Raw genomic sequence first — 13,457 nt, 5'->3', positions numbered from 1 at the left:
ACAAAGAAGTTGTACCTGTCATTGACATGTTCTCTCACACACCCTAATATATTTGGTAATCAAAGAAAGCTCTAAAGACTAACTTTTGTGTAATAAACAATAACAAACATTACATTTTAAATAACCTATACATTTATTTATTTATTTGTCAGGAAATGTGTTTTTGTTGTTCTCCTTCTGGCCTCTCCTTCCACCTCGTTTAATTAGTGCAGGTGTTTTGTGTTCGCAATCATGTGTTCAGCCTATTTGAATTTCAGGTGGCTAAAATATATGGTTCCCCCCTCATAACTTTGTCAAATAATGATCAAATGTTTTCAAACTTACATGATTTGTTGTTGATGATAAGAGGAATAAACAGAGTTAAAGACTTGTTGGTAAATTAATTTGTTCCTGTGTTTTGGAGGGGGAACGGATTATTTCAGGTGGCTAAAATATATGGTTCCCCCCTCATAACTTTGGCAAATAATGATTAAATGTTTTCAAACTTACATGATTTGTTGTTGATAATAAGAGGAATAAACACAGTTAAAGACTTGTTGGTAAATTAATTTGTTCCCATTTTATGGAGGGGGAACGGATTATTTCAGGTGGCTAAAATATATGGTTCTCCCCTCATAACTTTGTCAAATAATGAGCAAATGCTACCAAACTAACACGATTTATTGATTGATGATGAAAGGAATAAACAGAGTTAAAGACTTGTTGGTGAATTAATTTGTTCCCATGTTACTTGAGGGGGAACGGTTTATTTCAGGCAGCTGAAATATCCATTCTCTCCTCTCCTCCTCCCATAACGTTTGGGAATAAAGGGCAACTGTTGCCAAATTCTCAAAAATTGTTATGTGTGATAGCCTGTAGTATACTAGAAATTTCCTTACTACTGTAATCTGTCATAGTTTTACATTATAATGGGATTTACCAGAAAGTCTACACTCTCGTCTTTTCAGAAAGTCTTAATTTTTGTGCCATGCTTTCGGTCAGCTTCCATCCTCTTATATCAGCAATGAAAAATTATAAATACACACTACGTGTTGGAAAACTGTGTTTTGGTGACTGACTTTTATTTCTGTCAGGCGGAAGTGACAAAAGTTGGAAAAAGACCGATTCTCTTGGCGTTTAAAATAACACAAAACAGCGTAAAAAGACCTCGTTTATTTAATTATTTTTAAACAATAGCTGCCGATTAAACTAAATGTTACAAGCTTGACATGATTAACTGAGTTGTTTTTACCGAGAAATCGATAAGAAGCGCCGTGAAAATGGTCAGATCCGCCTCTGTGGCTGTAATGCGCGCTCCCGACACAGGGGGAACAGATTTTCACAGGGGAACAGAATTTCGCACAAGACTCTTGTGATGGTCTTGTGCGACCATCACAAGACCATCTTGTGATGGCTTACCACAGCAGAGCGCAAAACAAACTGTGGAATTTTCGGTTTCCCTTCGTATTTATAGTCAACCAGCAGGGGGCGCCAAAAAACAATTATGAAACATAATTTAGCAAGAATTTAAATCGTATATCTTATCTAATACCCGTTGCATATATATATATATATATATATATATATATATATATATATATATATATATATATATATATATATATATATATACGTCACTTCCGCCTCTCAATTTGAGAGGCGGAAGTGACGTACAATTACTACGCGGCCCATCCAATCTGATGGTTTTGTTGTGTCAGTTAAATGAGGTCATGTCGCCATATTTCGCCTCTTTAAGAAAACGGAAATAAACACTTCCACAAGGCTGGAGGTAAGTATGGCTCTGAAAGACCAGATAAAATGGCTAAGTGTTGTGTTGCGGTGGCGTTAGTATGCTATTGGTTTAGCTAACCTCCATCACCAGTCACCATTGACTCTTCTGTTATGATTTTGTTTCTCTGCTGCTGGAGGTGAAGTACCAATCACCAATATACCTGCGAAAAGTGTTCCGTTTCGTTATTACATGGTATTTTTATGTGTAAAATCAAGAGACTACTGCTGCATTATGAATATGACGTTTATGTCCCGTTACTGTTTTTGGAATCGTCTTGGAAGTCAAAAATAATATTGATACAAAGAGAGCAAATTGTTACAAGACTCATTCAGGTCACGAGGGAATATGTTTGGCATATTTATTAGAAAACATCAGGGTGTGTGGGGTTTTGTTTATTGTAACCACTTTATGGTTCTAATCCAGGTGAAGCACATTATGTAGAACGTTTTCCTCAAGAGTGATGGAAATAATTTTAGAATCGCTTCAACCTCAGTATGTCTGATATTGTAGACAGAGTTTAAAATGAGCAAAGGCTGCAATGAGGTTCTCACAGTAAAACATCAAATACCTAGGTAACACATTGATGATCAAAGGTGGAACAATTTTATCAATTTATTTAAGATTTGAATTTCAATACAAAGGTGGAAAACATAGAATAAATACTCACTGAATTTACTTGTAGTTTCCCAGTACTGATTTGGGAATATTATACAGTTATGTAGCATAACAAACTGATATTTTCTGGTTAATTATTGAGGCTCTTTTCACCTGTAGACCCTGCAGTTGGTAGCTTGGCCGTTCTGTAATTTGAAATCATGTAACTTCCACAAGACTGTCTTTGTAAACACGTCCAGATGTCCAAATTTGTCTTAATGATTTCACCCTTACCCTGCTGTATGCTTGTCCAGGCCAATGTGTGTGTTGTATTTTCAAAACCTTGTAAAAGGAACTTTAGGCAGTGGTTAAATACAGAAAGTCCTAAGGGAGGCTTTCTTAATCTTGGCGTCATGGAAGCTTACATGTGCAGTTTACCATTAGTTAAATAAAAAGCTACAACTGTAAAGATTGTGTTTTTTCCCTTTAAATGCATAAAACCTGAAACCTTTCTGTTTTTCAGTGAACCTGAAACGTTTGTGAACCAGAGGAGGCCTCTGTCTCTGTCACAGTTATGGGAGCGTTAATATCTCGATGGAAGGTATTCAAATCGTTAAAAAAATGTTAGTCTAACTTGGAAGATTGGGTTTTTCTGAACCTAAACATCTTGTACCACTAAGAAGATGACAACTGTGTCTCAGCAATATCATCATATAACTGACAGTGACATTGGAGGTAGTGGTAATGATTCGTTTATTCATCTACGTAGTTACCATTCATCTTGGCCAAGAGCCAAGGCTTTCTTGGCTTCTGATTGTTTCTTTGTTCAATCCTCCACTATTCATACCTCAGTAGAATAGTAGTTGTGTTTAAGGGAGTGGTCACTGTAGATCAGGGATTGACTAATAAATGGTAAATAGCATGTACTTGTATTGTGTTTTATCAAATTCCGAGGACCCCAAAGTGCTTCAGACTACTTTCAGTCATTCACACATTCACATGCTGACATTGGCAAGCTATTGGATTGTCCTGATTACAGGACGAACACCTACCACCATTGCCACTGTTGCCGCAATAACGTAACACAAAGTTAAAATGACTTTATATTGGCATTAGACAAAGTTAGCCTTAATATCTGTAAATATTAGTTTCTTTGTTTATTCCTTGAAATTAAAAGCTTTATATGCAAATTCAGTGAGTTTTCCTTAATTTTTGTTTCAGCAAACAGGAAATATTTACATTTTAAATAGATTCGTCAACTTTTTTGTGCTTTCTTGGACTTGATTTTCAACACTGAGGCCAAACTGCTAAAATTGAGTCCTTTTTGTTTATTAGCGACTGCCACACAAAAGACTGTTGTTTGACCTGAAGGAAGGGAGAAAAAGAGAATTTGTCGACAGAAATAGATAAACTGCTAACTTTAGATAGAGAAGATTTGGCACTAATGTGGAGGATTTTGTCACTGTTTTAATTTAAGAAAATTACATGTGCACGAAGATGTAATCTCAGAAAAAACATGTTACGAAGGGTGAGGAAGGGAGTGTGGAATTAGACTTGGAAAAGTAGAGCAGAGTGTCTGCAAAATGTTGATTTATGGAAAACTTTGTTTAGCAACCCTAGCAATGAGAAATCCACTGCTGATTTTCAGCTTTAGCAACCCTTAATGCACTGGGGTTGCTAAAGCTGAAAATCAGCAGTGGATTTCTCATTGCTACCCTAGTTTAGACATATGATATCAATGAGCAAAATCCTTTTGTCAAGGAACATTAAACATGTACTAAGTTGTACAAAAAATGTGATTCACAAATACACTGTGACAAAACCACAGTGTACATATTTAGAAACCCACAGTATGAGGGAAAAACTGTGATGTGTCAAATATTTGTACAATGTTGTTAATCATCTGCTTTGTGTTGTTGTCAAGAGTTTATTCAATTATGAATATCAAGATTAAAGGTGGAGATAGATGAACAGCTGTACAGATGCACAATTTTGTTATTTACATTCAGGCAAAAATATGAATTTTGTCAATACATTTGCTTTATTTAGATGTTACTGAAAGATTCATAAACGAATGATTTAATGAAGCTGGCATTTATTCTCATTTCAGACCAAACAAACCACAGTAGAGGAGCTGGAGAACCTGGAGAAGGTACCGATGAAATAGTTCTATTGGACTCAGTAAAAGTCGCATTTGTGATGAATTCTGGATTGTCTAGAACTTAACACAAGCTTTATATTCAACTAAGTGTACAATCTGGCTAGCATAACCTCTAGAAAATGAATCTTGTATTATTTTCCACCAAATTAAGTTTCTAATATTATTGTCTTCTATAGGAGATTAAGAAGTTGGAGGAGTTCAGAGGCAAAAATCAGCGATTACAAAAAGTAAAGGCAGAAAACCATCGAACATGAGTAACCCTTAGTTGTTTGTTCTTGGACCTGAATGATGTGCTTCTATCTGTCTGCAGCTCTGGGTCGGTCGCTTGCTTCTTTACTCATCTGTCCTTTACCTGTTCACTTCTTTCACCGTTTACTGTCTCTACCTACCTGATGAATGGCTACAGAGACTAGCCATGGCCCTGCCTTTCTTTATATACCCCATACTGTGAGTCTTGGTTTTCATTACCAATCCAAACAGTCTTTTAAATATCACTGTGTCCTGTTGGTATTTTAGATTTGTCCTATACCGTGTTTTCTGATTTGGTTCGATTGCAGTTTATGAATTTAACAAGGCAATAAAAACTGAGGCAAGAGCCCCAACAGACGAGTTTGAAAATGTTGAGTGAAACACTAACCTCTGTCTTAATGTCTTGTTTCCATCTTTTCCAGTGTGTGGTTCATCAGGAAGCTGCTGCTTTTCCTGTTTTCCAAACTTACTGAGAGAAACCGTAAGTTCTCAGTCAGTCTTCTGAGGTTTCTTTCCTTCATTGTTTTTTTTATAAACCAGCAGCTGCATTTCCATTGAATTAGCCAATTTGACATTTTGAAAATAAATTTGCTTAATAAAAACACATAAATAAAAAAACAACAACTTGTTTTTTGATGAAAAGTTTTGATATTAGGATGAGGTGTTTTTTTGGCTGTATTAAAACTGGTTTATTTAGCAAAGCGGCAATAGAAACACTTTTTTTGCAACACTAGTCACATGATCAACAGTCTGATGTTGCCGTTGGGGGTGCACCAATTTCTCGGCAAGCTGATTTCCTGCATTTTGGCCCACCAGGTCATGTGGGTGCACTTCGACATGTTTACAGTTAATAGTAGTTATCCCACTGTTGCCAACTCAGCAGCTTTCTTGCTATGTTGAGCAACATGAAAAAAATTGGTATCGGCCAAAATCGGAATCGGCAGATAAGGCTTCTTAAAAGATCGGTAATCGGTGACCGGCCAAAAAAACTGCAATCGGTGCACTCCTCGTTGCCTCAGGTGCAAACGACAAAAAAGAAGACAGGAAGTTGTTTAACAATGGTAACACAGTATGTTTTTAAATGACGTTGCATGAACAAACTTATTCAAGTGTAATTTTAAATAATTATTTAATGGAAACACTGCACATGTTTTTCAACAGTTTTAAATATAGACAAGGTTTTGTGCACATTTGTAATGAAAACGCAGCTAGTGACATAATATATTGTTTGCCTCGTTATGCGTACAGTGGGGGAAAATAAGTTTTTGATACGCTGCTAGTGTTTCATGTTTCCTCACTTCCAAGGAATGGAGAGTTCTGTTATTTTCATAGCAGGTACACCTCAACTGTGAGAGAGATTTGAAAATAATCCAGAGAATGACATTGTCCGATCTTTAAGTAATTTGCATTTTATTGCATGAAATCTGTATTTCATACAATAAGTTGAGGTGTACCGATGATAAAAATTCCAGACCTCTCCATGCTATGTAGTTGGGGAAACATATTACTTATTTTTCCTACTTCATATTGATGTAATTATTAATAGTTTAATCATTGAGTCATTTGCGACTTAGATGTATTATGATTATTCAGTTTCATATTAAAGAGTGAAAAGAGCTTATGGGAATAAGTATTTTGTCACTTAGACTTTTGCTAGTTTTGCGACTGATATGTTTTCATTAATGAAGCTGACATGGATTTAACTTCATTCTGATTCTATCCATGCATTGTGTGGAAACGTCAGTGGGACATTCACATCCATTTCACTAAACATGGCAGATATTCAGTCAGTGAAAAACTTAACTGAAATTATTCTTGTTCTTCTTTTAGATGATAAACTTGAAGATCTGAAAGCTGCCAGGAAAAAAATTGTAAGTTGTGTACGCTTCACATTGATTAATGAAATGATATTATTGTCATCATTTTCAGTGAGTGTTGCCATGCCAATATCTCTAATACTTGGTTGGTTTCATTTAATAAACCTTTTGGTTATTGAATGTTTTTATTCCGAATGTCATTTATTTTCTGACCTACAACCGAAGTTTCCTCTGGTTTTCTGTGTTCAGCTGGAGGAAGTGATGGAAACAGAGACGTACAAGACGGCCAAACTCATCCTCGAACGCTTTGATCCTGAAGCTAAAAACAGACGTGTAAGTGAAGAGATCTTGGACTTTTTTACATGATCTATTTACCTGCTGCCATGTTTTTGTTTGTATTTTACTTATGTTTGTTTTGTAGGGACTGGAGTCGACACCGGTGGGTCCTCAGCTAACTCCCAGACCTGGTCAAGGTACGGCAGTCAGCGCTATGCTGTTGGCTGTTTGTGGAAAAATGAGCTATAGTTAGATTTGGTTGGTTCTAGCTATAGCTATAGCTATAGCTATAGCTAGCTAGAACCAACCAGCTAGTTCTAGCTATAGTTATAAAATAAAGTTGTGTCTTTTCAGAAATTCGTCAAAGGGGTATGAGACCGATGGGCTCCTCAGATGTCACGGGAATGACTCTCTCTCCAGGAACACGGCCTCAGATGGGACCTGTGGGTGAGAGGATGTTTTCCTATGTTGTTTGCATATAAACCATCTATAACATTACCATAGCACTCATCTAGTGTACGCTATACTGTAGCTCAGTAGGACGATCCACATGGCCAGGTGCCTCGCCTTGGCCTGGAAGATCAGGATTGTGAACTGTTGTAGTCTCCTGAAATTCTTGATGCTGCTACCTTAGCTACTAATCACGCCAGATTAATGTAGCTGTCTATGAGAACTTGAATCTCTGACCAACATCTCACCTTTGAGGTTCTAGGAATTGCAGATCGCATAAGAAAAGTTAAGTCAAGGGCTACTGGAATGAACAACTCATTCAACTTTAACTGAGTTCTTCTACTTTTTGAGTGTCTTTTGTCAGCTTTTACTTTTCCATCAGATATTGATTCTCTGTCAGCCCCAGGAGGACCTCCAGATAAATCCACCCCCAGCACTTCTATGCTCCAGGGAGCTGTTGAGAGGACACCCTGCACCCCAATTAGAGGTATAGGTAGGTTCCCGTGAACTGGAGAATATTGCATCTGCAGGACCTTTATGTACGAGTTTCACTTTCTGAAGCCAAGTGACAAAAATTATAGAATATTCAGTTTTCTTTTTTTGGGAGTGTGGGGGGTTTCGCTTTATGTGTTCTGTATCATTAGTTTATGTATAAAAGTTGTATGTTTGGATTTTTCTGTAATTATTTCTGTGCATTTGGTCTGTTTGGTTGCAGGCATGTACTCCCCTGGTCCTCCATTACCAAGACCTATTCTGCCCAGAGAAAGAGGAACAGTTGACCGAGTCATCGAGTATCTGGTGGGAGACGGACCAGAGAAAAGGTAGAAGACCCATTATTGACTTTGAGCCTATAATAGATGAGGTTTGTAACTTGTACTCTCCAACATCAACTACTTATGAAGCTCCGCCATTGCTGTCTTAATCAAATTCATATAGAAATCCTGCAAAAAAACAAGCTGTTTTCTTGTGAAAACATAGGAGACAGGAGACTGTTTTAAAATCTCAGGGCTCATTTAAAATGGTTGCAGTCTTAAGCTACATTAACACAGCAGGTGCTAATTCTCAATTCCCATTGTTTTGCTGAAATCCAATTTTTATTTTATTTTTCATGGTTGTTCATTCTATGACTGCAGTCTGACTTCTGTGTGAATGGTTTATACAACCCCAAAGTGATCTTCAAGCGCAGAAGAAAAAACGATGACTGTTTACAGAAATAACAATGGATGACGCCATCTATGGATGGATTTTAAAGCTTATTCACTATTGGGAGCCAACAGTACTGTCACAAAATCAAAACGAGACAAAAGAAGCTAGCAAAACGAAAGCCTAGCATTTAGCTCTGACTTTGTGTGGAGCGTTGACTGCAGCTTCTGTAGAGAAGTCATTTTGGATGTGCTGTCAGAGATAAGAGTGGTGGGATTGTGATGTGCTGCACTGGCACAGACTTCTTTCATAAGTTCATAATCATAATTTTCAGCCATTATTTACATCTGGATTTGCAGCATATGACTTCTTGTTGTGCAGAATTATGTCTAATATCAATGACATAAATGTTGGATATAATCCAGCATGACCGTTCAGAATGCAGTCTAACTATGAAAACTATTGAATACATATTGAATACACAGTTCCACATGTGGAAGTGGCACTGATTAGATTTTTTGAAGGTTGAAAAGATTACATTGGGCCATTCAGACTGTCATGAAAAAGTTGAATAAATCTGACTTGAGTCACATTTGCCTGCTGTGTGAACGTAACGTTAGTACAGAACTAAATTTTAAGTATAGTCTACAGATGTTTGAGTTGCCTGGAAAATTTCAGAAGCTATGTTTCAAAACCGGTTTTGATGTGTTTGAGGTCATCATTCAGTTGGAGCAACTACATCCAAATTCTCTAACTTTTCCTCAGATCAAGAGTTAAATAGTTGGAACATGAGCTCAACTGGGTGTTGCAGTAGAAAATGACCCAAATAAAAATATTTCATTTGAATGGAAAATTAAAGCGTGAACTAAGTTTCAGTAATTGAGCTGAACTCAGCCCTCTTTAACATTTGTAGATTGTGCTTAAAAGAAAGAATTTGATAAATAACCAGCCAATTTAGATACGATCTGAGAAGAATAGTCATCAGGTATGTTTGTGCAATTTAAAGTCAGAAAAGAAACTTCTAACACTGTCTTCATTTGTGAGTAATAACAAATTCTGTACTGCCTAGTTTTGTTGGCAGCTTTCAGATTGTTCCTTAGGAACATTGCATTAAAAAAAGAACTAATTCCAATGTACTGACCATGCATTAAATCTTCTGGAACATTGTTGCAGATATGCCCTGATCTGCCAGCAGTGTTTCTCTCATAACGGCATGGCTTTGAAAGAAGAATTTGAATATCTTGGTAAGATCAAAATCACCCACTGAATTGGTCACGTCTCGTTTGCGGTTGTTAAATCTCGCTTCCCGTTTTCCGACGTCTCCCATCAGCATTCCGTTGCGCGTACTGCTACTTCCTGAACCCGGCCAGGAAGACTCGACCTCAGGCTCCCAGACTCCCTGAGTTCAGCTATGAAAGGAGGCTGAGAGCGGATCCGTGCTCTCCTGGACCGTCGCTTTGCTTCGACATGGACGCGGAGGAGACCGCTGCCCCCAGTGGAGGTACCAAGAATAACAGACATTTGAACACAAACAGGAGAAGACAAAGGGAGAAGATGAATTGAAGACAGATGTAGGTTTTACCTGAACCCATTCGAGCTTTAGTCCTATGTTTGTTTTCATCCTTTTTTAATTTTCTGTTATGTTTTAAAGATACTTTGCATCTATTTAAAGTGATTTTATTGTCACACCTGTCATTATACCATTAGTTAAAGCTTCTGCTTTTTACAGTACTGTCTTCCTTATGCTTGTCTTTTCTTACTTCCTCTTGTCCTTTCTATCTTGGTCCCCTAACTACATTATCTCCATGTGTCCTTTCTGTCCTTCCTTCCTTTCCTGTGTCATTTTCTTCTTGCTTTCCCCCCACTTTTCCTTCTGGCCTTTCTTCATTCTCATCTCCTTCCTTTCTTCCCAATGATCTTTTTTGGCTGTCATTCAATTCTTCCCTTAAGAAAGTAAGCTTCTTCTACTTACTTTCTTAAGTAGAATAAAGGAATTTTTTCATATTTTATGTTCCAGCTCATTTCCTTCCTTTCTCACTTCTTCACTTCATCCTTTCTTTTTCCTTTTTTTCCAAGAATGTAAAGTAGTCCTACGTTATATTCTTGTGCTTCCTAATGTCCTTCATTCTGTTCTTCTCTTTACAACAGAGATTTGTCCATGAGTTGTTCGAGGGGGGGAGGACACAAACCGGAAAACTAAAAGTTGATGTGAAGCCTTTAGCAAATAACCAAACTTCATAAAATCGATACAGTAAAAGAAAACTTACAAAATTGCTAAAGCCACAAAATAATCCACCAATTTGTCAGTAGCTGGAGCGTTGTCAGCTACTACCCTCTAGTGATAGCTGCGATGTATTACAAACAGATGTAAACATTTTGATGTTCCAATTAAAGTTTCGCAAACCAAACCCCATCCCTATTTTACTTTTTTTCAGTACCAACAACATTTTGATGTTTGATTTGTGAATCTTATTTTATGTAAATATTAATTTTAGAACAACTCCTGTGTCTTCATTTACCAAATGTGTCAAAGCAATGAAGTAATGAAATGTTTCCACTGTCTTATGACACATTTTTTGCTGGTTTGGATGGAGGGTGGTTTGGGTACACTCTTCATCACTTCCTGTTCACCTTTTGCCAACAGGAAACAAAAGAAATTCTCATGGTGACTAACAGATAAACAATCAGTTTATTTCATCTCACTGAATACATCTTCTCCACAGCTGAGGAAGACCTGGGTCAGGATGACAGGGACTCTGAGGAAGAGAAGGAGAACGTACCGGAGGAGAATCGGCAGGACGAGGAAGAGGAGGAGAAGGAGAAGGATGAAGCTGTTAGAGAAGAAGAGAAGGAGCAGGACCAGAGCCAGAATGAAGAACCTCCAGCAACATAGAGAGCTCTGAGACGAACCAGATGAAGAGCAGCCATGACAGATGGCTCCCATGGCAACACAATGCTGAAGAGCATGCTTTGTTCCAACAGGATTGGCTAAAGTAACTCTGGTTTGGTGGAAATGTGATTTTAGGTTTATGACATGGGTGGAAAGTGAAGATTCATGCTGATTATTGATCCTCTCAGTGATGCTTTCTGGGAAATCAAACCTCCATCTTTCATTTAGGCTATTTGAAGATTTCCACATTAAAATCATTTTAGGTTTAAAGTTGTAGAATACTGAAGAGTTGATGATACAACTGGTTCTGACCCATCAGTTTTAACTATCCACACAGGATTTGATCTCAAACCTGTTATGATGCAGTTTATCATAACTCATTTAGTCTATTTAATGAAACCTTTAGTTTAGTGAACTGCAGTGACTCCATGTGGAAAGTTAAGGCCATTAACATTAATACATCCACTATTTAGGATTATGTTTAAGACAAATTCATGCCTTTGATTTAATTCTGCTTTAATAACTTATTTTCTACATTATTTCATAATAAAATGAGCAATAGATATATTTTTTAATGTTTCTTGATTTGGCTTAGGAAGGAACTTTTAGGGGCCTCTTACTTCACCTTCAGGGTCAAATGAGTTTTATTATTGTTTTCAAGTTGACCTAAACATAATTTGGCATTTTATAGATAAATCTCAGAAAATTAGAACATTGTCAGAAAAGTTTACGTTCATTTCAGAGACTTAAATTCTTATGGATTCATTAAACATGGAGAGAAATGTTTCAATCCTTGTCATCTTTTATGATTACAGATGAAAAATCGCCTGAGTGCAGAGTCTTAGAGAGTTAGAATATTGCATAAGATCAATTAAAAAATATTTAAACTTTTCGACCAGGTCTTGACTTTGACTGGACCGGTGGACCACATTGCTTCTTTTCTGTTTCATACTGCTGTGTTTTGTCATGTTGACCCAGTTCAGGCCCAGTTCAGACTGGTTGCCTCACGTCTGAGTTCAGAAGCCTTTGATATGTAGATGAGCTCCAAAATGAGTCTAATACTGCTATTTCCTCAAATATATCAACTCTAAGGAAATTGCTGATTTCTCTCCTCATTGGTCTTTACACAAACCTTTGTTCCAGAGCAGAAAACACTCAAAATCCATATTCTTAAGGCAATTCTCCCAATAATAATCAGTTAATCAATTGGGGCGTCATGGCTGCTTCTTTCTCTCTGGAATCTTGTGAAAGCAGCAGAGTTTGTAGTCAAGCTTTCATTTGTCATACAAGATTTTCTTTTTTTTTTTTTTCCAGTTTGGCATCATTAATGATTACATTCTTCAATTCTGTGTTGTTTTTTGTATTTTTTAATGCATTTCTACAGGTTTTAAAAAATTTTTTAGAGACTTGTAAACATTATTGTATGACGTCTTAATACACAACACTGGAAGTGAAAGAGGATGTACTGTGATTGTACATATTTAGAGAAAGTTGTTGGATTTTAGTTCAGAAACTCAGTAAACAATGAAATTGAACCTCTTTTTGCTCGAAGAACTCTCACTCATATTTATCCTCATTTAGGGGACAATTTGCCAAATGTTGTTTCTTTCTGTGTTGTATTAATTTATTTGTGTTTTATTTTTGTTTATATTTCCAGTCTGCGTTTACTGTGCTGGTCCTATTCGTTTCAAAGAGCAGCTTGCCGTTGTGACTGTTTACTGCTGTTTTTAAACCCAAGTCTCCCTTTTAACATTTGTTAAACAGTTTACAGTTTAACTTCATCATTTGAATGTTACTAAGAGATTACTTCATGAACTTTAGCTCCGCTATTTGCAGAAAGTCATTGTTACTTCATAGATTTTTCTTTTTAAACCTAAATAGGAATTTCTGGAAACCTTCCAGTATTCCTTCATTTTACCTACCCTCGCTGATTGATGAGTGATTCCCTGAATGCTGCCATGTGGAAAGATCATTTTTAGTAAAATGCACGTTAGTAGGAGAAGCTTTAAATTCAAGTCTGTTACCGAGTAAATTATTACTTTAATAAAGCTCTTTATTGTATATTTTCAGTTACTTTTGCTTGGTTAATTTATTGGTGCATTTTTG

The 13,457-nt window shown here is 36.8% G+C and overlaps 1 protein-coding gene across 5 annotated transcripts; it reads left to right on the top strand.

Annotated features, from left to right (window-relative positions):
• Positions 1-1,621: 1,621 nt before the first annotated feature.
• LOC116713233 (endoplasmic reticulum junction formation protein lunapark-B-like) lies at positions 1,622-13,421 on the top strand. Of its 5 annotated transcripts, none has more exons than XM_032553337.1 (15): positions 1,622-1,768; positions 2,889-2,966; positions 4,476-4,517; positions 4,703-4,753; positions 4,837-4,973; positions 5,198-5,256; positions 6,606-6,646; positions 6,842-6,925; positions 7,014-7,065; positions 7,223-7,315; positions 7,719-7,811; positions 8,028-8,139; positions 9,635-9,705; positions 9,792-9,962; positions 11,185-13,421. In XM_032553337.1, exons 2-15 carry the CDS (start codon positions 2,940-2,942, stop codon positions 11,352-11,354), a joined length of 1,203 nt encoding a protein of 400 aa, XP_032409228.1. In that variant the 5' UTR covers positions 1,622-1,768; positions 2,889-2,939; the 3' UTR covers positions 11,355-13,421. The 5 variants fall into 5 exon arrangements, with proteins under 5 accessions (XP_032409228.1, XP_032409229.1, XP_032409226.1 ...); XM_032553338.1 differs by having other exon boundaries at positions 7,220-7,315; positions 8,034-8,139; XM_032553335.1 differs by having other exon boundaries at positions 7,220-7,315.
• The last annotated feature ends 36 nt before the right edge of the window (positions 13,422-13,457 follow it).

The sequence above is a fragment of the Xiphophorus hellerii genome, chromosome 22, assembly GCF_003331165.1.
Source record: "Xiphophorus hellerii strain 12219 chromosome 22, Xiphophorus_hellerii-4.1, whole genome shotgun sequence".
Taxonomy (NCBI): Eukaryota; Metazoa; Chordata; class Actinopteri; order Cyprinodontiformes; family Poeciliidae; genus Xiphophorus; species Xiphophorus hellerii.
The sequence above is the reverse complement of the archived record's forward strand: the minus strand, read 5'-3'. Positions and strand labels throughout refer to the sequence as shown.

Bases quoted from the DNA above. Each gene is read 5' to 3' on its own strand.
- LOC116713233 (XM_032553335.1), top strand. From the start codon at position 2,940: ATGGGAGCGTTAATATCTCGATGGAAG. The intron at 4,754-4,836 runs GTAAAGGCAGAA...ATCTGTCTGCAG, and splicing joins AAAATCAGCGATTACAAAAA to CTCTGGGTCGGTCGCTTGCT. The intron at 4,974-5,197 runs GTGAGTCTTGGT...CATCTTTTCCAG, and splicing joins TTCTTTATATACCCCATACT to TGTGTGGTTCATCAGGAAGC.